At 39.8% G+C, this 26,993-nt stretch overlaps 3 protein-coding genes across 3 annotated transcripts; all 3 read right to left on the minus strand.

The window, feature by feature from the left end:
- Positions 1 to 49: 49 nt before the first annotated feature.
- On the minus strand, positions 50 to 10,130 carry LOC111328205 (sushi, von Willebrand factor type A, EGF and pentraxin domain-containing protein 1). The gene is made up of 6 exons (XM_022932596.2): positions 8,932 to 10,130; positions 5,808 to 6,014; positions 4,924 to 5,178; positions 3,580 to 3,834; positions 1,621 to 1,842; positions 50 to 1,121 (listed from the first exon to the last, which is right to left on the minus strand). Exons 1-6 carry the CDS (start codon positions 8,984 to 8,986, stop codon positions 922 to 924), a joined length of 1,194 nt encoding a protein of 397 aa, XP_022788331.2. The 5' UTR covers positions 8,987 to 10,130; the 3' UTR covers positions 50 to 921.
- Positions 10,131 to 11,139: 1,009 nt separating this feature from the next.
- LOC111327759 (uncharacterized) lies at positions 11,140 to 16,784 on the minus strand. The gene has a single exon (XM_022932028.2). It carries the CDS (start codon positions 16,667 to 16,669, stop codon positions 12,824 to 12,826), a length of 3,846 nt encoding a protein of 1,281 aa, XP_022787763.2. The 5' UTR covers positions 16,670 to 16,784; the 3' UTR covers positions 11,140 to 12,823.
- Positions 16,785 to 17,434: 650 nt separating this feature from the next.
- Positions 17,435 to 25,795, minus strand: LOC111327478 (P-selectin). The gene is made up of 8 exons (XM_088732819.1): positions 25,635 to 25,795; positions 25,061 to 25,255; positions 24,336 to 24,530; positions 23,978 to 24,172; positions 23,620 to 23,814; positions 23,262 to 23,456; positions 18,934 to 19,119; positions 17,435 to 17,559 (listed from the first exon to the last, which is right to left on the minus strand). Exons 1-8 carry the CDS (start codon positions 25,732 to 25,734, stop codon positions 17,555 to 17,557), a joined length of 1,266 nt encoding a protein of 421 aa, XP_088588945.1. The 5' UTR covers positions 25,735 to 25,795; the 3' UTR covers positions 17,435 to 17,554.
- Between the last annotated feature and the right edge of the window lie 1,198 nt (positions 25,796 to 26,993).

The raw sequence follows: 26,993 nt of genomic DNA on the forward strand, positions 1-26,993 counted from the left end.
AAAGACTTTTCTTTTCTTTTATTTCACAAATCTTACATGACCAGAAAAAACAAGCGCGCGCGGGAAGTTAGTCTTTGCATTTGCCCACGTCAGCAGCGTACACCCATGGGCAAAGGGTGGACGCTGAATTGACCAATCAGAGCGCGCGCTTTACTTTGGTTATGTTATAATTAAAGTTGTTTTCGAATATATTGCAATGAGCGATCAATAATTGTGTTTAGGTTTGATTAATTAAGTTAAGTTGAGTTCTGGATTGGCGTTGACTGTTGATCTAAGTACAACTCTGTCATCAAAAATTATTTAGAATTTTAAAGTAGCTCTTCGGTTTTTGAATGTATCTTGGAAAATAGGCGAAATAGTCGATTCACTCCACTCCCATAGACCAGCCTTCATTTTTATCACAGCCCCCCCTCCTTTTCAGAGTACCCCTTCTTAAAGTTCCCTCTTTCCACTTACCTACACATTCTCTGAGGTGGTTTACTAGGGGGATTTCTCATGTTCCATCGGTTTTTTTTTGTCCTCTCAAGGAGAGGGTGGAGGGGAGGGTGGGGCAAAGATTAGGTCTAATCATATCAAGAAACATTCTTTATCGCCAGTGGGAGGGGGGGAGATCGGAAGATTTGGTTATATGGCGGTAAATTTACCCTCGCCCTATTAGGCTATGTAGTATTCTGACCTATTTTTCCTCTTCCTCTCCCCCTCCCCCTGTCCCTTGTTATTGCGTATATGAAGAACTGTTTATCATCTCCGGCAAAAAAGTTTTATTCAAAATTTTACTGTTTTGATATCAGTGAAATCCAATAATGCGTAAACAGGACTCTCTTAAGACTTAAGGTGGTTTAATTCTTTAAGAATAACTTACAATACATTTCTATTGCCGACAGACCACGCAGCTGCTCTTATGTTACTTAGAGACTAATGTCATACGTATACGCGAACATTTTCCGACTTACAGTAATTCTTCATCTTGCAAAGAAATGGGGAAACTAATTTGCCTTGAGCCAACTTTAAAAAGTTGTCTTTCAGTTCCCTTTCAACTTCAGATGGCTTTTGATTTGCATTATAAAAAAACTCTGATATTCCACCTCTAAATGTCTTCATCGTTGAAGGGCCAGCTCCCACTGAAACACAAAAAAAAATGAAAACAACTTTTAGAAATTCGGCTTATTATAAAAAGCTTTTTGATATGAGCCTTGCTTTGAGATAACAGTAATTTTGTCTTTGTCCATTTTCCAAAGCTATGTCTAGAATTAGCCGTTAGCTAAGTAATGAGATTTTTTATCTATTTACACATTACTTGAAGAAAAGCCAAAGGGTCAATGAAGTTAAATGAAGTGCGCTCTAAGCAACACCTTTTTAGCATTGGAATTTGGCCGTAAGAAGTCTTCACGCAAGGAGATTTTTCACTCAGTTGCCCGGTGAGAATTTTTCTAAGATACTTCTCAGCCATTACATGGACGACGAGCGGAGACAAGCGCAAGAAAAGTACTAGGAGGGCGTGGGGGTCTGGAAACGCGTTGGTAGCGGAACGAGAAAAAAACAGGTGGAGGTTTTCCTCCTCTGGCTTGCCTGTGCCCAACTAAAATGGAAAAAGGCTGCGTAACTGCTTGCGGAACTTACTCGCACAATCTGGCCACGGTAGTTTTCCGCTCGTGTTGGGAAGATAAGCCAAAGGTAGCCATTCTCCACTAGCGGGACATGCGTAAAAAACGGAAGGGTTAGTCACGAAATCGGTTCCATGTTTACAAGCAACTTGACAGAATATCTGCGAACCGTCATCGGCATGGTTCAAACAAACAAGAGCACCATTCTTCGGGGGAGGATACTTAGGACATTTTGCTCCTGAAAATAAAAAAGGATAACAAATTAAACAAAGGATTATATAAGGAGTCAGGAGTGCTTTCATTTTACTCTACAACGTTATGTTGCTGGTGGAGAAAACCCGCTCCACCTTCAGCCAATCTACCTATAGTCAAACCTGTTTTAACTCCCATAAGTGATTAACTTGTAACTTCTCCCTAAAATTAACAAATGGTAAACACCACAGCGTACACTATTGAGTTTTGGATGCACGCGGGAGGTTGCTAAGTACGAAAGAAGCGCAAGAGTCGCGCGAGGCGATAGCCGAGAGCGATTCTAGCTTCTTGAGTGCTTAGCAAACCTCCCAAGTGCATCCATAACTCAATAGTGACACTGTAGCGTTTTCCATTTGTTTTATAACATAACATTGATTCATTGTAGCAAAATAATTTTCTTTTATTTAACAAATCTCACGTGACCAGAAAAAACAAGCGCGCGGAAAACTAGTCTTTGCATTTGCTCACGTTAGCGGCGTATACCCATGGGCAAATGGTGGATGCTGAATTGACCAATCAGAGCGCGCGCTTTACTTTGGTTATGTTAGAATTAAAAATTATTCCACGAGCGCGCGTTGGATATGAGATGATAGATAGCCAACGAGGCGCGTAGCGCCGAGTTGGCTATAATCATCTCATATCCAACAAGCGCGGGTGGAATAATTGTTTTATTAAAAACACCCCCAAGAAATTATTATTTTTTAAGAAGGAACCGGATTTTTTAGCTCCCTTTTAATTTTAAGCCGACGCGTACGCTTATCGTATTTGTAGATTATGGTATATTGGCTCATATACCATAATGGCTAAGCCAATAAAAAGTCTTCAATTGCATTATCCAATGATCCAGTTTTTAATTTTATCCATTATTAAAAACTAGATCATTGGATAATGCAATTCAAGCCTTTTGATTGGCTTAGCCATTATGGTATATCAGCCAATATACCATATGTACAAATATGGCAAGCGTACGTGTCAGCTTAAAATTAAAAGGGAGCTAAAAATTGAATAAAATTTAATTTAATTTAGCGTTTTAATAAAACAGTTATTAAAAACTGGATCATCGGGTGATGCCATTCAGTTCAAGACTTTTTATTGGCTTAGCCATTATGGTATATGAGCCAATATACCATAATCTACAAATATGGTAAGCGTACGCGTCAGCTTAAAATTAAAAGGGAGCAAAAAAATTTAATAAAATTTAATAATTTAATTTAACGTTTTTAATAAAACAATTATTCCACTCGCGCTTGTTGGATATGAGATGATTACAGCCAACGAGGGGCTACGCGCCTTGTTGGTTATCTTTCATTTCATATCTAACGTACGCTCTCGGAATAATTGTTAATTATCCAACAAACGGATAATGAGAACACTCTAGTTATCGGCCGCGGGTATAGGTTGTTTTCTTGACTCAACACTAAACTTCTCGTAACTAATGTACAAGGAAATGTGAAAGCAGCCAGAGGGGAGTATTAACAATCAGATCGTGGCAGTTCAAGGGTTAAGCGGTCACCCATGAGGGAACGGCAGGGTGACCGCTGAATACAGTGCCGCTTAATGCAGGTTTGACTGTATGCATTATAAGCCTGCATCATACAGACCACCGAACAAATCAAACGCGAAGACGCGTTTTCTCGTGCTTTAGGTAATTTCCCTTTTAGTTGTCATCAACTTTAGCACCCAATTGAAATGCACTTTCGCATGAAATGCAATCTTGACTTACTCTTTAAGGTTATCATAAAAGAGCATCCAGTGTAAATGTTTGGTTCTTTGAAGTCGAAATCCTTCACTGTGTACTGGATCTTATATTTTCCTGGAGCCCCAAAGATGTCTCCATTCTGTCGGTTAGACCGAATGATTGGAGGCAGGTGAGAATTGTCTGAACAGATTGGTAACTTCCAAGTCACTCTTTCTTTAAGACTGTTGGCTTCTTTCACAATGTCGCTCGGGCAGAAACTACAAGTCGGTGGTTCTAGATCTGAAAGAGAAACCGATCTTAACGCATAATCAACCTCGTTCCCAGGGCACTATTCTCTCGCGTAGTATATACTAATGATGATTAGAATGATAATTCTGGAATAATCTATATACAGGGTGTGTTTGTAACATGCGTGATTTTCAAATCAGCTGCGAAAGTAAACGAAAGAGCAGTGGGAGTTACAGTCAAACTAAGTGAAGCTTCCCCCCCCCAGATTACATCAATGAATTGATCATTTGGATATTGAACCCGCCAGTCGTTTCAAGAATGCAATAATAAATTGATTATTGAACCCGCTAGCCGTTTCACTAATGCAATAATGAATTAATTATTGAATATTGAACCCGATAGCCGTATCCGTTTTGAAAAGGCGCGGATCATTGTTCAAATTAGAAGTCCATTTTTGAATTCCAATAAGATTGTTCTATTTGACGAGGAATCCTGAAAATGAACAAACTGCACTGTAAAAACACTGCGAAAACAGTCGATCGCAAATATCAACGAAATAAAAAAAATCTTACGATGGCTTCGCCCGTAAACTATTTTTTTCGACCATCAATACACACAAGAGTTTCTAAAAGTTCGTCCAGATGTAAATATGCGAAAAAAGCTCTCGATAACATTTTATTTACAACATTTACAAGAAGTTCTACATAACACTCGAACTCACCTTTCCCCCCCTTGTCTAACGCCATGTTGAAATAGTTCCGATCCATCATCATTTGTTCGCATAATCAATTCAGAAATGAACTTTTGATTTGAACAATGATCCGCGCCTTTTCAAAACGAATACGGCTATCGGGTTCAATATTCAAATAATCAATCCATTATTGCATTCTTGAAACGGTTAACGGGTTCCATGTTCAAATGGTCAATTCGTTATTGCGCTCCTGAAACGGTTATCGGGTTCAATATTCAAATAATCAAATCATTAATGTAATCCTGAGGGGTACGCTTCACTTAGTTTGACTGTAATCTATTTCACAGTTTAACAAAAAATGCTGGAGAGGTTACTGAAAAATGCCGTCGATTAAAAGTATGATGTAGCTACCATGTTGCCAGAAATTCCGTAAAATTCAAATGAATTACCTCTGACAATGACTAGAAACCAGCATTCTGCTTTGTTTCCTCTGTTGTCAGCGGCAGTGGTTTGAACGTAATGTCGACCAATCGTAAAGTTATGAGGAGACACGTGACTGGAGTGAACTGTGACTTTGGCTTCAGGATCAACCGGAATTGAATTGTCGTCGACCTCTATTTTCCAGGACACCACCTCTGAAGGTCTACCCGGCTTAGCAATAACTGTTATGTCACTAGGACAGTTCATATCTGGACGACGTATATCTAAATAACAGAGGAGTCCAGTTACGAAAACATCCTGGACCACATTACAGTGGTTAAGCGTTAGGCATGAGCAAATGAGTCAATATTAACCAGCGACCTGCCAATTTCCCGCGCAAAATTTGCAAGGGAAATGACGATAAACAAAGAGTGTCATGTATAGTTAAAAAGAAAAATTGAAACTATCATACACATATATTCAAGGAACAGCCAAAAGCAGAGAGGGGTTAATCATCGTAATAACCTCACATTCGATTAATAACTAGTTAATAATCATTCTTTTACGCTTTCTTAGACGAAAACATCATGACAAATGCCTCACCTTAATACTTTGCATCACCAATTTGGATCAATGTAACTGCACACCCACCCCTCCCTAACCCGACAACAGTCCACTGATAACAAGTTAGGGTTAAGGTTGGTTTAGGGTAGGGGTAGGTGCGTCGCTGCCCAGATACTGAGATTTGATCCACCGATTTTTTCATTTCACCTTCAGGTTTCTAATTTACATTTTTTCTACGAACAAGTGACTGCGATCAACTTCCTCAGTAACGATACCAATCCTATTTTTAATAGAAAAACAAAGCGGGCTCTAATTCCTTCTCTTAAGGTTATCATTGTGTGTAACTTACCCACACATTTGTGGGCTTTTCCACTCCAAGTTCCATTAGGTTGGCATACGAACTGGAAAGATACAGAGTCTCGATCTTGTTCTAAAGCGTACCCATATACGCAACCAAAATTGCAGGTTTCATTGACGTATGATGAGTGTTTTGTACACCAATCGAAAGTGGGCCGGGCGAACTGGAAGGAAGGTAACTTGGGGCAATCACCACTGACTGGAAATTCACGAATTTGATGAGGTATAAGAGACCAGTTATTATTCATTGCCTGATAACCTAGTGATAGACTGGAAAACTAGAGTTAAGTATGCAGATAATTTGTCAGTCTTTGAGATTCTTCCTGGATGTTCAACCAGTAAGTTGCCCTTTGTAGCGAGGGATATTTGTTTATATGCTTGTAGTCATGGTATGAAGCTAAACCCATCCAAATGTAAAGAACTACGCATAGATTTCTTACAGTATATGCCCTCGGATCTACCCCCCTTACAGATGTCAGGCAGTGTTATTGAGCCGAGTGTCATCTTATAAGTTATTCGGTGTCCATCTGTAACACAATTTGTCAAGGTCTATTCACTGCGACTATATTGGGAAGAAAGGCTGATAGTTTCGAAAGAAACTGTTTGGGGCTGCGTCGGTGGGAGTAACGAAATAATTTGGATATATCAACAAAGTTGAAATGGTAAATTGGCCACCGTAATGATTACAAAAGCTGACGTTTCGAGCGTTAGCCCTTCGCTCCGACGAAGGGCTAACGCTCGAAACGTCAGCTTTTGTAATCATTACGGTGGCCAATTTACCATTTCAACTTTGTTGATATATCCAAATTATATTGGGAAGAAAGCGCGCAAGCGGCACAATGCGTTACGAGTCTTAAGGAAATCAGGCCTCCCACTAGCAGAGCTTATTCAGGTTTATTGTAACCTGGTACGGCCCATTTTAGAATTTGCATCTCCGGTGTGGGCCGCGTTACCCGCCGGTCTGGTTTAGTTGGTGGAAAGCGTTGAGATGTCTGCACTGAGAATCATATTTCCAGATTGCTCTTATGAGTCTGCACCCGTGAGCTGTGGCTTGTGAGCTGTGTTTGCCTACTCTGTTTGCGCGCCGTGATGAGGCTTGCAGGCGTTTTATATCTAACATCAAGGAGTCCGGCTTCCTTGCACACCCGCTGCCACAGCCCACCAATGTCACTCATAGGTACAGGTTGAGGTCCGGTTTTTCCTGTTCTCAATTCCGCTTCGTCAGAACAGACCGCCTTAGTAAGTTCGTTACTCACAGTTACAATAAGGCTTAAATGTTTTTGCTCTTTATGCCAAGTGTATTGTGTTCTGTGTAGAATTGAATGAATTTTATTGTCTCCCTTGTAATTTAGTGTTTAACACTACCAAAGGGTTAAATAAACTGATTATTTATTTATTTATTTATTGTTTGGGAATCACATGGTCTTCATGTTGAACGGAGGGGGAGGTCATTGGCAGTCGTCGCCAGCAGAGTATAAAGGCGGGAATAGAAAATTGACTTACGATTAAATGCCAATGACGGGGGTGGGGGAGGGGGGTCGTAAGAATATTATAGGGCCTTATGGGGGGGATCTGTGAACGGAGGGGGAGGTCATTGGCAGTCGTCGCCAGCAGAGTATAAAGGCGGGAATAGAAAATTGACTTACGATTAAATGCCAATGACGGGGGTGGGGGAGGGGGGTCGTAAGAATATTATAGGGCCTTATGGGGGGATCTGTGAACGGAGGGGGAGGTCATTGGCAGTCGTCGCCAGCAGAGTATAAAGGCGGGAATAGAAAATTGACTTACGATTAAATGCCAATGACGGGGGTGGGGGAGGGGGGTCGTAAGAATATTATAGGGCCTTATGGGGGGGATCTGTGAACGGAGGGGCAGGTCAGTTGTGGTCGTCAACAGAGTAAAAAGGGGGGCTATTGGAAATTGACTGCCAATTAAATGCTAATGATAGGTAAATCGTAACAGTATTATATTACAGAGCCCTATTGGGCCTTGGGAGGGAATCCTGTATATTGCATCATGACAAAACCAAAATCCCCCGAGAGTTTCCTCCCCCCTTCCCCACTCCCGTGATTATTAATGGCCGTTACTTCAATTAGACGTCCGTTTCCTAGAGTCCAAGCTTACGAACTTGTGATAAAAGTTAAAGAACCAAACAAGGAAAACAGGGAAAAAGGACCTTGTTTACTAGAGAAAAATCCGGAAATATCGTATCTACATCCTTAACCCCAATTAAAAGTCAAGCGAGAGTTAATCCATTTAATCCGGCTTCATCTTACAAAATAAAGTCGAGAAGATTTGCCTAATTTCTTGGGGGCGTTTTTTTTTTTTTTTTTCTTAATAAAACAATTATTCCACTCGCGCTTGTTGGATATGAGATGATTACAGCCAACTTGGCGCTACGCGCCTCGTTGGCTATCTATCATCTCATATCCAACGCGCTCTCGTGGAATAATTGTTAAATAAGTGAATTAAACGATTGAAGCATAAACGTGCGAGGATGGCGAGGTGGCGCGCTCAAGGTTGTTAAAGATGGATCAATAATCCATAATCTTCAAGAGTTCAGGTCATGCGTGACCCCTTGAAGTCAAACATATCCGTGGGAACTGAAACGTGGTCAAATAATTAACAATTATTTACCGGCACTGAGGTGAACAATTGTTTCAGTAGACATCACTCAGAAACCCAAAAAGTAGTCCATTCTGTTAATATACCAAGCTTAAACTCTTCACGCGCCATATTTTCTCTTTGGCTGCTCGGTAGTAAATGGTATTTGCTAATTACTTCCAAACATAGCCACTTTGTAGTCCATGCACGCGAAAAGCGCTAAATATACTAAATTCGGGTGACCTAAAACTTTCAAATAAGAGAAGATAACGAAATATGATCCAGTGGGTAATTGGCTGTGGACAAGCTTCTACTGCATAGAAAGAAGCGAGCTTCTTCTTCTTCTTTTTGTTGTTTTTTTTTTTCATTGCAGAAACTGGAGTACAGCTCTGGCTTTGTGATACACGTCAATCAATTTGAATTAGCGTGAGAAGAACTTTAAAAAGTACTTTATGCTACAAATTGAAACTGCTGCATTTTTGTTACCGGTATGATTCATTTCATCTTTCTACCTGTTGAAACTCCCCATTGAAACGCTAAAGCTGCACATGCTAACAGAATCTTCATTATAACTTCCACCTGTAACTTCACCTGAAAGAAAATTGTGAAGTCCGATCCAAGCACCTCAATTTATTTAAATTTTCCTTCAATTGCTTTGTGACCCTTCAGCCAGTAAACTGACATGTATGCCAATTTATGCAAGAAACGTTTTCTCAGCTGAAACCTGGCTAAATTTTAATCTGTTCAATTTTTTTTTTTTTTTTGTCGTCAGGTCGGAACGTTTCAAAAAGAAATTATAAACTAGCAGCTGAACAGTCTGCACGAGCGGTATAATTGCCCGTAGATCGCCTTAGAAACCAGCTATAAAAGAAAGGTACAGTGAACTCGGTTTCAATAAACATTTTTTTATTATAATTAACTGTTATGTTAAACGTGCGCGTTTTTAAGTTTATTGTTGCGCGCGCGCTCCGTTTAAACTCATATATCGCAACTTTAAATTTAAATTTACAAGACATGTTTCGACATTCTCATGTCTTGTAAATTTAAATTTAAAGTTGTCGTTTCTTTATTGAGAGTTTTTTTTATGCTGTCTTTACGTCCGTTTGGTCATATATCGCAATAACAATCGCGATGTTTGTCGCGTTAAACATTTAATTTTAGACGCTTAATCTAGTTGATCAGTTGTTCAGCTAAGTTTCAACCAAGCTAACCAGTTACTGAAATATTGCTGACCAGTTATTTGTCACAAGTACGAAAGCAATCAAGAAGTTAGTTTTCAGGTTAATACAGTAAATTTTCTGTTTGTTTAGAACACTTGTAAGGCCGATTGCCAACGTGTTCTCTTTGTATTTTAGATAGATTTGTGTGTTATTAAATCAAATACGGTTCTTTCTCCGTATTGGCTCTTTGATCGTCTTTCCGACGGAGCAAACTCAGTAAGTATCTCTCCCCCAATTTCCTCAACGACAATCGGAAGAGCACAAACTGTACAATATGTAACTGCGGCTTTCTTTGAATTCTAGCAAGAAATTAACGCTCACGTAATTAGCTAGTAAATACATGATTCATCACGGACGATCCCACAGGGAAGAGGGTAAGAGGGGATGGAGCACTTCTCGGAATTCTTGGTTAAGATGTGGTTGTCTAAATCTTGACACTATTTCAGAACTCTCTCTAACATGCAAACTCATTTTCAGACTTAAACTTGGAAAGTTTTTTTCATTTTGTACCATGATCAAGCTTCGAAAAACTACCCAAAGAGAGAATTGGTTAAAAATTCAGACGGAATGTCGGCTCAAATAAAATATTTTGGCTACTCCACTCTCTCTAACATTCATTTGTAGCTTAAAAGACAAATATATTTATACGCTCTAGGGATTCCCTTGTAAAACATACCGAATTGAAGACCGAAATTATCAAATCTATACCCGTGCAGGTAAGTATCCCCCTCCGGGCTCTTCTTGCCTGGGTGAATGATACCCTTAGGGTACCTCCTTATTTGCAGCCACATGTCTATTCAAAGCGGGCCAGGCACCCGGATTGTTCCCACCGTATAAAAAGTAGACGAAAGTCCGAGAGGAACCACATGGGTCCAACATCTCCACTTAACCATAAACACCTTTGCTTCGAATTTCCTTTTTTGACTTTTTTTCTGTACGTGTGGGCAAAAATTAAACCCAGCATTTGATGTAATTTTTAATTCTGTACCAACTTGATTGTCGATATTTGAAACGATGAAAGAAAGAAATGATTACTAAAATCATTGTTAAAAATCGTTCGTACAATTTATTATTCAACTGTTTATTTAATGCGAATTTCTTTTTAAAAGGCGAGAAAAACTATGCAGATAGAGACGCGTGGCAAGTGTAGCTGACCGGTTAAACAGGTTTTTTACAGTTCAAAATAGCCAACTGTCCAAATATCGCACGTGGTGCGCCGTTAGGTAATAAATACATCTTACAGGGCGTTTGGGTGTGAAGTATCGCTGAGTATTTTTACGAGTTGTGGCGTATTTTGATGGGCCTGGGAGTGAGTCAAAATACAAACAACGAGTAAAACTACTCAGAGATACAACATACTAAAACGTCGAATAAGTTATTTATCATCCAACTGCTTTAATTAATATGCATTTGTTATAAGGCGGGAAAAGCGAAGCACGCCCAGCCGACTTGTTGAACAGGTTTTTTTTAAACGGCACAAAATAACCAACTCTCCAAATATCTCGTGATATTTTTACTCGATTCGCGCTTTATTATCTGTACTCTTCTTTGTGCGTTTGGATAATAATGCGATTTAACGGTTGTCTAGGAAGCGGAAATCTTTATTAATAATAATAATAATAATAATAATAATAATCGACTTTATTTAAAGAGGGTATACACATAACAGCTTGCGCTGATAAACCAGTGGCCCTCAAAACTAAAGTTGATAAGTAATGCATTCTAGGCCATGGAGATTAAAAATAGAACTAACAAGTCGAACAGTGTAACTATTCAAAGATTATAAATACAATAAAACTAGATTATAATACAGCCTCAAAAGAATCAATGTCTCCATAAGAATTTAGAAAATAATTCATCAAATCATTCCTAAAAGAGGAGATGCTACGTTGTTTCCTAAGCTCATTTGGAAGACTTATTACCTTGGGCACCCTTTTCAATTTAAAGAACAATGTTTACCTGAGTAAATTTGTAAAAAACTTGACAGACCTGACAGTTAACAATTAGAATTTTAATTCATTTCGGATGATTTCTGCGATGTGGTGTGAGCCTGCTGTGATTCCAAGCTCTTAGTCAGTGCACGTAAGCACTAGCGGAGAAACGAGCTGGCACAAGCCTGGCAAGCAAAAGCTTTGCTGCTGTTTCTCTGAAAACCGCGACCGCCAGATGCCCGCTCGCTTGCTTTTATTTATGCGCACTGGCCTTCTCGCTCGTGTCCTCTTTTAGAGGACTGGGCAGAAATATAGTTTAGAAATCAGGTTAACTAACGATACTATTAAGAAGGTTATTTGAAAACCGTGATGTTATAAAAACAGCTCATTTAGTGACGAAGTTCTTTCGATGATGTGAAAGTTACTTTCTCTTAGAAGGTTTATTTACTTGTTTTATTATTATCATTATTATTGTTTGCAGTTTATGTGATTATAGCTTATTTGAGTGCAATCCTCCGTAATATTGATTTTAGAAAATCTGATCGACCTACTCAATGGAGGATCGAGAAAAAGTGAAATTACATTCAAACTGAACAACACTTGACGCGTATTGCAACTAAAAAATGTCTTCAATTTTCATGAAAAAGCTGATTGCTAAGTCTATATAGTAAATCATTTTTTAACAATCGTAATGCACTGAGGAAAAATATCTAGACGTAATTTCGCTTCAGATTGAAGCTTTTAGCTGTTAAGCTGATGCAATAAGAACTTATTTGAATGGAAAAAAAGGAGTTAGAAATTAGGAAAAAACCAGGTAAGATGGTATGCTTACTAAATTAAGAACTAATAAAAATGTTTAAAATCGTAAATGTTCAATTTATCCTAATTTGTGAAAGTGTCGTACACGGTGATGACTGACGTTTCCACAACCTGTGCGGAAGTCGTCGTCAGAGTCAAGTGAATAGTTTGTCAGTCGAATGTACTTAGTCCGGTTCAGTTTTGCCGTAATGTTATCGGCTGTAACACTCAAGTGGTGTAAGTCGGTTCGTTTGTAATGTTTATGTCGTGAATGAGTCGTTTGTATGGTGCCGGTAGAAGTTGACATTTGTTAAGGAGAATCTGTTTTAAGTTAGTAAACCAGCTTTCCAGAGTCAGTCGTTGAGAGTAGTTAGAGCTGTAGGTTATTACCGTAATTTACTGAACATTAGTCCATAGCTTCTTCTATTAGGCGAACATGTATGTGCCATGTTTACTCATTCTTCAGCAGTCTTATAGCTGTGGCGGCTGTCTTGGCTTCCATATCTCGCCAAGGGTTTTTGGGCCCTCCTGAGCAGGCTGCTGTGTTCCGTGCTCGTGTTGCGGCTGACTCCACCAAGTGGAGTCAGAGATGATTCGGGTGTGTGCACCGGAGTTGCTTCTCTGCTATCCGTGGTGGACATCCGTGGTAATTCGTCTTCAGGGTCACTGTGGCATAGGCGTTTCCAAACAATAGTAGCACCTATTACTAGCAGAACTGCAGCTGGAACGAATGACAGAATGTTGAGCAATATCTTGAGGACTTTCATCTCCGGTTGGTTTGTAGAACCGCTGTAATCAAGGGGGGAACTGACCATGGTAATGAACGCAAGAGTTGTCAACAGCACAACAACGGATTTGTTCATCCATTCGTAATTTTCTTCGTCTTCCTCCACGTCGGCGGCTTCCTTGTAGGGCTTGAGGAATGCAAAGAATAGAACAATCAAAACGCAGACACCTTCCAACAAAAGCCTTTTGGCAGGACCCGGCGATTTCATCGTATAAATAACTAGGATAATAAGACGGCAGATAAAGTAGAATGCCGCACACCAACGATATTTATCTTTGAAACAGCTCTGAAAAGCATTGAAAAAAGGATTCCAGCGGTTGAGATTCAAGACAGGACGAAGACGTTTGGTCAGGCAACTGCGAAATAAAAGAATCGTCGGGATTGGTATCACAAATAGCAATATGACCAATATGGCAACAATTCCATAACCAAGATGTTTTCCTTTCAAATAATCGATGCTACCGTTGACGTAAAGCACAGGTCTTGATCCAATGTTAGCGTAGCGGAGGATCTTGAGGGAAATGCTGGTGATATCTGTATAACAAAGTACAAAGATGGTGCAGATGCCACGGAACGGGGCTCTGACTCGTCTGCTGAAACACCACTGCGGGTAAGCGCCGACCAGTTTCGCTAATATGATCACAACCACTATGACGTACACTGGAATGGCGTACATTATCATTAGCTTGTCTGCGTCGTCGATACCAGAAGCAAAACAAAAGCTATGGCCTGAAACCTGAATGCGAATGTTGCTGAGATCAATCATAAATTCGCTAACAACGTTGAATTTGAAGTCACCTGGCACCAAGAGATTCATGACTTGGTAAGAGTAGAGCCAGGCATTGAAATATCCCGTGAAAACATCCAGATCGATGAGCATAATAACTACAACGACAAGCAGGAAGCCAACGCCATACGGGATAATGAGAAACAACGACCAGTTCGAGCAGGTGCTTAAACACTCTTCACCTCCAATGACAACACTTTGGTTTTCCAGGCACTTCCCACAGAGTACACTGCTTGGATCTCGTCCGTCCGTACACACGCGGTTCTTTACGTACTTATAGTCACTTGCATTCGAATTCCATACTAACGTTTTATTACAGTAACCTTCAGGACACATATATGTTGAAAAGCTAGTCATACCGTTTTTATCATCGACCGTGCCAGCCCAGAACCCTCGCTTAATAAAAACGGTCTTTCTTTTCTCGCATCTCGAAATACCACTGCCACCCTTGGTTGTTGATTTCATACAGTGACATTGATGCGTTGTCTTATTAAACACAAATCCGTCGTAGCAGTTTCGTAACGTGACTTTGTTTATCACATAACGCAGAAGTTGATTTCCGATACAGCTTAGATGCAATGAGAAAATGCTTCCTTCGTATCCCTTCAAAAACAAGCGTGTGATTTTTCCTGCATCATTTGTTAGAAAGGAACAAGAAGGCTGGTTATAAATATTAACTGTTCCATGGGAAAGATTGCGGGTAGTAACAAGAATAATTCCTTGGACAGCGTTGTAAAGCTCGTCTGCCAGTTTGACATCTGCATCGAACCATTCACCTGGGGCGACATTCCAGTTGCTTTCATTAAACAGTAATTCTACAGGATCCGTTGAAACCGCAAATGATACATTGGTATCAAATTTTACAAACTTCCATTTCAACACGCTGTTATTTGCGCGATTTTCGCCCACTCTATAACAGGTTTTTAGCGTTGTGGCGTAGACAGATTTCCCTTTGCATTGGCCAGCATAAAGACCACTGCATTTGTTGTCTTTGAAGGTGATATTTACGTTCCATCTCTGATAGTCCACTTTCGATTCATAACCAAAGAAACAAGTGAAAACGTTGGTACCAGTTTGGTTGAAGCTTACTAACGGAGGTCCCGGGATTTGGATATATAGTGCACCCCCTTTATCATCGCAAGTGTTTCCTTCAAAGTTTACATTGGCCTTAGGATAGAAAATGATTCTTGACCGTCCATACATGGCTATGGCTCCCCCTCTGTAGCCAGTGTTATTGATAAAATCTACCTGATCATGAACGTCAAGGAAAGATCCATCCAACAGTACTGCAGACTTTTGATTGCTCGAAAACTTTGTATAATCTCTAAAGATGAGTGGCACTTGCGAACTATAGAGAGATCCTTGTCCGGTCGTGACGTCCTGTTTATGGACACGAACTTCATTGGATTCAAACAACGTACCGTTATCAAATTGCACATGAAATGGAGTCTCCGGTCCAAGTTGATCTTCATTGTAATTGTAAAGGTAGATTGCCATGGCGGCTCCCACACTTCCGTTGTTGTATTGCCATTTGCAATTGCTGTAGTGAAACTGAGTAGTCGGACTCCTTCCGGCCTCGTTGTTCCCTCCAAGAATAGTGGTCCCGAAAATCGATGCACCGCCTCCCCAAAAGGCACTGTTTTTTGTCAACGAGCAGTTAACAAAATAGAAACGATTTGGAGTTAATGGTACACCTGATTTACGGGCTAAGTTTCCGATGCGGATACCTCCGCCAGCGGAGGCTGCGAAATTATCACTAAAAATAGTGCTTTCGATCAACACTGTATTGTTTTCTGAGAAATTTCTGAATTCGACTTGAAGTCCACCTCCCCATGAAGCCTTATTATTCCTGAATTTACATCCTTGGATTTTCACGCTACACTTACTGGCATTTGACTCGAAAAACACAGCTAATCCTCCTCCTGAAGTAAATGGACGGGCTGGTGTATACAGTTCTTGCATTTCATTCCCGTACCACTGTGCAGTGTTTCCGAGAAAGTGACAATTTGAGAACAGATAGTTGTTGTTGTGTTGATACGAATCGTGCTCTACTGAGGAGACGTTCAACGTATTATTGATGTACGGGTTTAACATCAAGAAAATTCCGCCCCCTGAATGAACAAACTTACTTTTTGTGTCATAAGCGTCATCATCTAGGCCAGAGTTGTTGGCGAACACACTGTTAGTGAAGTTGATGATTCCTCCAACGTCGTACAAATTTGCGCCTAGTCCTGGAGAATGTGAGATTTCCACATCAAAGACTCGAAGATTCCTACAATATCGAAAATACAAAGCAGTCTTGAAAAAGGCTCCTCGAAGTTCAGGAAAATATTTGTGTGCAGTATATGTACTCATATACCATCCACCACATTTCTGTAGCGTGACTCGCTCAATGCTGATATTATTGCATAAAACGAACGATAGACTGACATTTGCATCCCCACACGTTATTTTCACGTTACCAGTTCCAATAATATCAAACGTAGTCATATTCATAAAACTGTGGGGCTTATTCAATACATAACTTCCTCCATCCAAAATCAACTGTGCAGAGTCGGACTTTAAAGCGACGATGAAGCCATGATCCAGAGTTTTGCATGGTTCGCTTCTAGAGCAGTTTGACGAATCGTTCCCACTCGATGAAATATGGATTTCCCTTGCTTCTGTGCCTGATTCCCAGAGTAAGAATAGAACAACATAGCTTGCAATAACCTGGCAAAGCTTCATCTTTGTGAACTTCGAAACAAACTAATCTATGCACCAAATCAAACTTTTCAGTATTCTCAGAAAGCGACAGAAATTTCGGTTTCCCAGAATACAACCTTGTGTTACAAGTCGCCCTTTATCTTCTTGTCATCTGACCCTAATTTCCTGTTTGCAAGGCGCAACATTGAATATTTATGCATATCTCTGTAGAAGTGATTTTCGGTCGATAACAGTGGCTTCACCGCAATACCTGAGCACTTAGTCCCATTGAACGATAATTTAACACTTTTAGTTGGCATGAAATAACAGAAAATCTGTTTATGTTAAAAGTAAACTGCATTCTTGCTTTTACAGTTACCAGTTAATTAAGTTACGTCCTGTCTTATCAAGCATCATTTCCTCTGCCGGTTTTAAAAAAATCCTTCTCTATCCAAGAGTCTTCCACAATATTCTGGAAAGCGAGGGTTGTTATCACAATTTTATTAACGTCAGAGGCGAATTTGAGTGATACCGTCAATAATCAGTGCATAAACGACACAATCTCACTGTTGTTAAGGAAACATCCCTTAAAAACACGTTATTCTATTTTTCAACAATTTTCCTTAGTCAAAGCTGACGTCACAATGTTGTTATATCGAGTCGCAGGCGAGTGTGACATATCTAGGGTGATTTCTACATCATGTGCGTGCGTGAGTTAATTTTCCGTTGACTGATTTTAGTGGAGTCAAGATCTAACCTTTGTACCGCCTATCTTGCATGCGTAAACTAAAATACTACCAAACAATCTTGTATCAATATTACTTTTATTGCACCATTAAATTTTTATCCCCAGGCGAAAGTTAAGTCAATCTATTTTAAATCATATTCGAAATTGACTTCTATGACGTCTTCATCTTCATCGAATCTTCAACCTGCAAACAGTAGTTCGACTATTAATTGATGTTATAAGAAGACGAAACGTTAGAATGAAAGGACGGGCATGAACATAAAATCATATTCCCAGGTTAGAAGAGGGTTTTTGTTTACTTCGTGACGATCCCATTATGAACTTTACGAACGTTGTTTCCCGGACACAAATTTTGCGTCCGAAACCTATGTTTCCCAGTTTTAGCCACAATGAAAACAATGTTGATTAGTTTCCAGTGCCGCTTGCACATTGAAAAATGTTTCATAGCAACGGTGAACCGACAACAATTAAAATGGCTGACTGCGAAGAAATTCAAGCAGGTCACGCTCAAAGAAAGGGAAAGGGAAGGGAAGGGAATTGGAAAGATGAAGAAATTCAAATGGTAATTACGCTTTATGAGGAAAGGCCTTGTCTCTGGGACGTGGGTAATAAGGACTACATAAACAGGGACAGTAAAGGGGTGGCGTTAGTTCGCAAATCGATCTACTGATGACAGAAAAATATAATATCAGCCGGGAGGATAACAAGTAGAAAATTATCAGGTCATAATTCATGAGGGAACAGGCCCTGGAAAGAAAAAAGAAGTCCGGTCAACAAACAAGCGATATGTACCACTCATCTTGGAAGTGGTGCAAGTTGCTGAAGTTCCCTATTATTGTGCAGAATGCCACAAAGGGCTTTGATACAATGAAAAAGTGAACATCCTTTGATCCCCAGACTCCCTCGAGGTCAGTTTATTCATTCACGCATGCGTAGCTCATTTGTTTTCCGAAACAATGTTTCCTCGTTTAGCCACTGGGGCAGCACAACATTTTGTTGTTTCCGCTAATTTAGCCACCCCGGGAAACATAACAGGAAACAATGTTTCAAGAAAGTTTCTAGTTTAGCCAGGCCCATAGGGTATTTTGGTCTGCAGTGGTTGGCACGCTGTCTGAGTTTTAGGTTCAAAACCTAGGTTCGATTCGAGCCCAAAATATAGTTTACACACTAAGTGCATAATTTGAACAAAATCAAAGTATATACACCTTAAAACATGATCGTAAGAGATTTATTTAGACCTACAGTTTTACTGAAAGATAAACCTCTAAGTAACACTCATTTCTGAAAGCAAGTTTTTTCTTTTCTTAGCAACTTTAGATATCAGTGGAAGATAAACCCCTCTCCATGTTGTATTCACGAAGCAAAATAATGAGAACTTCTAGTAAATATGAATTTTTTTCCACAGGGCAACTAAATTCACAGAAAAATATTTCGATACCAACGATAACATGTAATGAATTATGGGCAAATCCTGCAACTAGGGAGCCTCTAGAAGTTTAGAACAAAAATTCGCTTATTTTTTAAAACAGTCCTGACTATTTTTGATACAGTTTCTTACGTTCACAGGTTGGACTGGTCCCAGACCATGTTTTGTCGCCTTGACAACGTCGTTTCCGGCAACCTTTGAGACGGTATCCCGGATGACATTTAAAGGTACAAAGAGTTTTATACTCAAGGCCAGCACTCGAACATATTCCGTACGGGGGGTCAGCGTTCTGTACAAATTCGACTGGGCATCGTATTACTGTATTTCAAATGAGAAATAGCCAATTAAAACTTACATTACGTTCGGTCATCATTCTTGAAAAGTCTAGGAAATAAAAGGGGCTCAAAAACGTATAACAGACTTAAAGACTACCGATTTCACTTGATTTAAGCGGTCAATTTAATTTAAAAAACCGCTTAAATCAAGTGAAATCGGTAAAATAACGACACCAGGAGCAAGCAACACACGTATGGAATAAGGTAAGCCATTTTTATTTGATATTTTCACTTTTAACTATCTCTATGGATATCTTGTAGGAAATCCCGTACAAATCCTTATAAATCGATATGCAAATTGTGTTCCTTGTGTGGTTCTCAAAGAGAGCTTGGGCTGGCTGTGGTTGAAGTTTCCAGCCTTGTGTTTTTCTACACCTAATTGCAATAAGGTTGTCATAGAAAAAAGCAAAAAGCAAACAGCTAAATAGGAATTAATTAGCCATGTGATTTACATTTGCGTATTTTAATAATTTAACAATTATTTAAGAAGTCATTCACAATAACAAGACATAATTCTGTAATGGCGCTGTGCGTTTGTCACGTCACGAAATTTTGACCCCCTAGAGCGATTAGGACAAACAAACAGGCTTCTCGAGTAAATGAATATGGGCGATGATGCGCCCATCTCTAGTTCAAACGCCTCTAAAGCTCGTATTTTAAATCAAAACGACGGTATTCCTGGCTCAAAGTTCGAGCAAGACCAAGAGAACTATACAAACACACAATTGAAGCGTTGGTTAAAGTGTAGAGGCTTGAAATTGAGCGGAAAATGAGCAGACCTCATCGCACGTATTCGTGACTGCCTCAAGTCGAGAAAACATTATGTAGTTGATTCAAGTATAGATTATAGGAAATGGCTTCAGGCGAAGGTACTAAAGGAAAGTAAAGTCGATCGCGTGAAACTTAAGGATCTAACAGTTCAATGTAAAAAGGGGGTTGACAGGCCTACACGACTCCCCAGCGCGTGTTTAGAGTAGCCTATTCAAAGTTTGGCCCTCACGAGTATGTCTTTGAGCGATCGCCCTCATTTTTAAGACACGAGTGGCGGATTTTTGTATAGTTCGCTCAGTACTGGTTGTTTCTATTAAATGCCAGTGTCTCATGAGAATTTGCTTTAGGTTTGGCACTGATGGTTGGTATTGTGTAATAAAAGGCAAGATTCGTTGGTTCGTCTTCGGTTTCTGTTGAAGAGCTAGTTTCCTGTTTTTGAAATTCACCTCTGAAAGGGTTGTGTTAATGAGGGCCTCTGGGTAGCCTCTCTTTCGCAAATGCGCTTTGAAATTTACAATTTTCTCTTCGAATATTGTTTGAGAGGAGTTTGTTCTGAGAAGTCTAAGGGCCTCTCCTTTTATTAAGCCTTTCTTAACTCCTTGTGGGTGACAGGAACTATAGTGTGTATACTGAAATGTCTCAGTCTGTGTAAAATGAGTACGCACATCAAGGATTGCGTCCTTTTCGAATCGTTCGCCTTTATAATTATAGATGTAGGTGTCCAGGAATGTTGTTTCCTTATCGGAAATATCAGCCGTAAATTTCATTGTTGGATGACGATTGTTTGCTTTTTCAACGTTCTATTGTTGCTTTGTTTGTACTCCATAGCGAGAAGATCATCGTCTATGTAACGTTTCCAAACAAGCGGTTTCAGAAAAGGCTTTTGTCAAGGATTTCAGTGTACAGCACAAATATAAGTATTGTAGTTAACACTATCAACTGAGAAATTCTTTCTAGAACACGCATTTACCCGGCGTTGACAAAGTTCCAAGTTATGCATGCTTCGGCTTTGGGAACGGTATGAAGGCTTTCCGACCGTTTTTAAGCATTTCTTTAGGCGGATTAAGCTAATCTGGCAATCTTTCTGGATATCTTGGGTCATTTTTACATGTACCCAACAACAATGCCTAGTTGCAACCATTTTAGAAAGTTAGAGCATTTTTTGAGCGAAAATAGTCTTACTTCTGACACGTTTCGCATACAAGTCCTTGTAAAGACTCTGAGTGTTTGTCCTAAACCAGCGGGGGGTCCAAAGATGACATATCTATTTTCACCCATAGCCAGAGTTTCTGAAATACCCTTAGTAGTTTTCTGGTAAAATTTGCGCACAAGCAAGCAAGATAAACGCATGGGGCTGAAGACAGCAACGGAAGGCAATGTCATTTTCCCGAATGAAGAGTTTGGCATGGGGATAACTTCCCTCTATCGGATTAAAATCCGAGCTGTAAGGTGGAAGGTATCTGACCAAAGCCGAATTAATTTCTATTTGGATTTTTGTTTTTTGCTTTTTGCTTTTTTTCTGACAACCTTATTGTAATTAGGTGTATGTACAGATGACTGGTAGTGCCACACGTGCTACAAAGAAAGTCGCCAAAAGAGCGTGAAAAGGACCATTTGCGACAAAGCAGCTAGGGAAAAAAGGAAGGGAGTCTTTATACGTTATATTCTTCGCTTTTATTATCCTTTTTAAATTTTTTCTTAGTTTTTTTTTTTCATAATGTTCCTTAACGGCCCACGGTTACGCTTAAAATTCGATCTTAGTATGTTAGGTATTCCCGTTAACGACCTTCAGACCCCAAAATCCCACACAGTACGCTCGGGCCGCTTGTGGTGTAATGTTTGGGCAGTGAGAGATACCTTTCATAAGTTTTTCAGATAATTATTTTGTAATTTCGGTGATATTTCTCCAATTTTTTGATAACTTGCAGCAACAAACGAAAACTCATTGAATGATGTCAATTTATATTTTTAATGAATAAAGGCTGATAGTTTCGAAAGAAACTGTTTGGGGCTGCATCGGTGGGAGTAACGAAATAATTTGGATATATCAACAAAGTTGAAGTGGTAAATTGGCCACCGTAACGATTACAAAAGCTGACGTTTCGAGCGTTAGCCCTTCGTCGGAGCCCTAGTTCTGGAAAACCTTTCGTACCCATTAAAATTTCTTGTATCATAGCGCTTGATGATTCGATTGATTAGAACCTTTTCCAGATAAATCTAGCGCACTGCTACATACTCTGAATAACCTCTGTTTGAGCCATAAAGAAAGAGAATAATAAAAAAAAAAATCACGCTGTTTGCAGCAGTGCTCGTCGTTTCCACCGACAGCTTGCCCCTGTCTCGTTCTCTTTCATTTTTGATTCACGAAAGCTACAACAACTAGCAGTACGGGAATGATGATGTGAAAAAAATATATTGAGAAAATTGAACCACGCCTGAACACTTAATTCTAATCTTGTTCGAATCAATTCTGCTGCCTGCAGGTCTAGTTGCAATTCATCTCATTTAATATTTTTTAAACAAAACGAAATTATTGCCCTTATGGAAAAAAATTTTTTTAATCATAATTTAATATTTACGCCGCATGGCGACCCACTGTAAACTGTAGGACATCCATTAGAGAGCAAAACATGGACAACGAGGGGGATATAAACCACTAAACGGGCAAAAACACTGTTACCCGTTTTAACAGCAGCTTGAACTAAAAGTGTGCTCTATAGACCACTTTCATAAATGGCTGCTGGATTAAAATTCTCTTGTTTACATCTAAATTTGCCTGGGTGGCCTCGTTCTCCAGCACAAAATTCAAAAGAATACATTATCTCAAGCGAGGCCACTCGGGCAAATTTAAATTTAAACAAAAGAATATTAATCCGGCAGCCATTTATGAAAGTGGTCTATAGCGACTGTGATTTAATCGTAGTCGATGTTACAGCAACTATTCGTTGTCTTTGTCATCGAGCTTCTTTCGTCAATATGTGTTAAGCTGTGTTTAATCCATGAACGCTTTTATCAGAGAAAATTAACCTAAAATATAAAACTGTAGCTGAACTGAATCAACGTACAGTTAACAATCTCAGGATACAATAAATAGCAATGAAAACAAGAGCGAAACAAAATTACTTGACTTAGAGACCAGTTATTGTTTATCTGGATAGAGGGGTGTGTGTGAAGGATTTGGTTTTCAGGGGGAATAGAGAAAGTGTGATCAGCTGTCACTAGAAAATAATCGTAATTTCACACGTGTGCAGTTACGGCTTTTCTCAAAGTTGGAAATCCCTAACTATTATTGAAGACAGGTAGACTGGTCCCTAAACTAAAGTATTTTCACGGAGTGTTTAAATGTCATCTAACCTTGACATGTCATCGGTGTCCCAGACCACATCATGATGTTAGAAACTGGATCCGCGATACATTCACGTCGCGAGCTTCCTACGACTTCGTATCCCTTGTTACACTCCATTTGGCAAACCGATGAAAGATGTGAACTACACACCCCTCCCACGATAAAACCGTCAGCAGGAGCAAACAGAGGCTCACATTGGCGAACTGGAATTGAGAAAAACAGAGCGAAACAAAATACGTGACTTGGGGGATCACAGGGTTTCAGGGGGAATAGAGAGAGAGATGATCAGTTGTCGCCAACAGAGCATAAATTGTGACTGGTCCTTTAAGTAAAGTATTATGACTGAGTGTATAAATGTCCTCTAACCTTGACATGTCATCGGTGTCCCAGACCACATCATGATGTTAGAAACTGGATCCGCGATACATTCACGTCGCGAGCTTCCTACGACTTCGTATCCCTTGTTACACTCCATTTGGCAAACCGATGAAAGATGTGAACTACACACCCCTCCCACGATAAAACCGTCAGCAGGAGCAAACAGAGGCTCACATTGGCGAACTGGAATTGAGAAAAACAGAGCGAAACAAAATACGTGACTTTGGGGATCACAGGGTTTCAGGGGAAATAGAGAGAGAGATGATCGGTTGTCGCCAACAGAGCATAAATTGTGACTGGTCCCTTAAGTAAAGTATTATGACTGAGTGTATAAATGTCCTCTAACCTTGACATGTCATCGGTGTCCCAGACCACATCATGATGTTAGAAACTGGATCCGCGATACATTCACGTCGCGAGCTTCCTACGACTTCGTATCCCTTGTTACACTCCATTTGGCAGACCGATGAAAGATGTGAACTACACACCCCTCCCACGATAAAACCGTCAGCAGGAGCAAACAGAGGCTCACATTGGCGAACTGGAATTGAGAAAAACAGAGCGAAACAAAATACGTGACTTTGGGGATCACAGGGTTTCAGGGGGAATAGAGAGAGAGATGATCAGTTGTCGCCAACAGAGCATAAATTGTGACTGGTCCCTAAAGTAAAGTATTATCACTAAGTGTATAAATGTCCTCTAACCTTGACATGTCATCGGTGTCCCAGACCACATCATGATGTCAGAAACTGGAACCGCGATACATTCACGTCGCCAGCTTCCTACGACTTCGTATCCCTTGTTACACTCCATTCGGCAAACTGATAAAAGATGTGAACTACACACCCCTCCCACGATATAACCGTTAGCAGGAGCAGACAGAGGGTCACATTGGCGAACTGGAATTGAGAAAAACAGAGCGAAACAAAATACGTGACTTGGGGGATCACAGGGTTTCAGGTGGAATAGAGAGAGAGAGACGGAGATGATCAGTTGTCGCCAGCAGAGCATAAAGGGTGATTATAGACAATTGTTGCTGCCCTACAAGCCAGAAGGTATGATGGGTACGATAGATGATGGATAGGTAGACAATTTCTGACCAATTTACTGCCAATGAAGGGAGGACAAAAACAATATTACAGGACCATAGCGGAGGAAGAACAGGTAAATTTCATCGTGACACAACTGGAATCCTTCAACCTGGTCCTCAATATATTTTTTTCTATCTGTTTTGTCATTGTGTCCTCCAAAGTCTTCGTTATGTGAAATAAAAAAACACTCAACGTCTGATCCCAAGTAACCAGTTAACCTTAGCTTGTTTCACCGAATCGCGATGTTTCCCTCGGATCCGCCTCGAGAAACATTGAGATTTTCGGAAAGCAAGATAAACTGTTTCCTTCGGGACCGGTGTCACACGGTATCTTCTAGCCTCGACATAGAAGCGGCGACCCAGACCACACCATCACATTAGAGGCTGCATCCACAACACACTGTCGTTCAGTGCTGCCAGAGGGTGCAAATCCAAAGCGACATGCCATTTTGCAAACCGACAAATATTGTGAAGAACATGCGCCTCCCGAAATCATAGCATTTTGTGGAGTGATCAAAGGTTCACATCTGCGGGCTAGAATTGGAAAAGATAGATTTAACAAAAATATCCCTTGCAAATACCTTTTCTATACTTAAGCAAGTTGTAATCCTGTCTGGGCATTCGCGCCATAAGAAAAGGGAAAAAGGCGCAGTAAGTTCTTAGCATTCTTCTTGAATTATATATACAAATTGTTAATTGCGTTTTTGAGTCGTATAAATCATGCGTCAACGCGCGAATCATTTTTCTACACGTAGCTCCACAAAATTGCTACCTTTTTTCGGTACAAATTGATTCAATTTGGTATCGGAGATCAGTCAAATATACTTGTTCTTTCTTTTAGCGAAGACCTTAATCACTTTTGGGCAGATCGAAAAACAGCTCACGTGGAAATAAAGATCTCACACCCACTTACGAGTACATGGCGATCCTGCATATCCTACAGGGCATGCATGAGAAATCCAAAAATTTGCAATAAGCAAGAAACAGCGTATCAAACCACCAATGCACAACATTTTCTGATCAAATTACTGTCGCGGGTATCTTCTACGGCGACTAGTATTCAACTAGTATTCGATCGTGTGCGTAGGTTGTAATTAAGTTGCCACGTTAGCCTATAGTTTGTTCAGGTGTGTTGAGACAGACGACTTCACATCAAGATATATTCAAGTCTCTAATTAAACCAAAATTGAACTGAACGGAATTAAGCGCTAAAAGTTACTTTTTTGGGAACGATATTATGTTTTAATGCGAGATTACATGGGGGCATCGGTTGTTCACCTATTTGTTGATAAACATGGTCATGTACCTTTGCCTTTTCGAGTGCGCTTAGGTTTATTGCAGAAGCAAACTATTTAGAATTACCCCTGGATCGCACAAGAATAAGGTTATACTAGTTATACTGGACACGTTGCAAGACAGGCCTGAAACGCGGTAAGAATTTGAGAAATGACTGAGATTGGAATTCATCTTTAAACATTGACTGTTAACTACACTTAAGATCTCTGAATAATGTAAACCGTTAGTTTAGGTGTTTTGATTTAACATAATTCGGCTACAACTGCGCAAGCAGTTTGAAATAGTTGCTTGCAAATTGAGAGTTGGCAGGACCACAAAGTTAGGTGAATGCTGAGAAAAGTCGTATCTAAATAAATTCAAATGTGGACTGAGAATAGTCCAATCCAGAATTGGTCACTAAAATGAATTCAATGTTACTGATAGATTCCTTTAAACTAAAATCAGAGTCGAGGTAGGATCATTCATAAATACTTTCTCGTTGAGAGACTGGGCCCTCATTTGGGTGGAATCTGGGGACTGGGGTGAGTGAAATTTGAAAGTAAGGGAAAGCACACTTTCGTAAATACATTTTCAGATAATTTAAAAAACGTATTTATCCTGTGCGAGCGTACTTTAAGAAACAAAAACATAAACGTTAGTGCTAACTGTGACTCACGGACAATGGTTACAAACCTATCTGAAATCTTGGTGTGATTTACATCAGTGGGCACGACTCTAAACACATTCAAATCCGATAGCCCTGCTAATAACTCTCTTGAGGTTTTACGTCAACATTTGGCACTTTTTGTTTTTGTTCATAAGAACGCTTTTTTTTTTAAGGCGGAGGTTACAGGTTTTTTTTTTCTTGCGATCTGAGCCTGAAAACGATGTTAATTAACATGTTTTTAAATTTGTTTGGTAGACAGTATTTTAGAGGATTTAACAGTACAGACTAAGTTGGAATTTTTCTTCCGAGTATCGAATAAAGACGTTCTTA

Source organism: Stylophora pistillata, chromosome 9, assembly GCF_964205215.1.
Source record: "Stylophora pistillata chromosome 9, jaStyPist1.2, whole genome shotgun sequence".
Taxonomy (NCBI): domain Eukaryota; kingdom Metazoa; phylum Cnidaria; class Anthozoa; order Scleractinia; family Pocilloporidae; genus Stylophora; species Stylophora pistillata.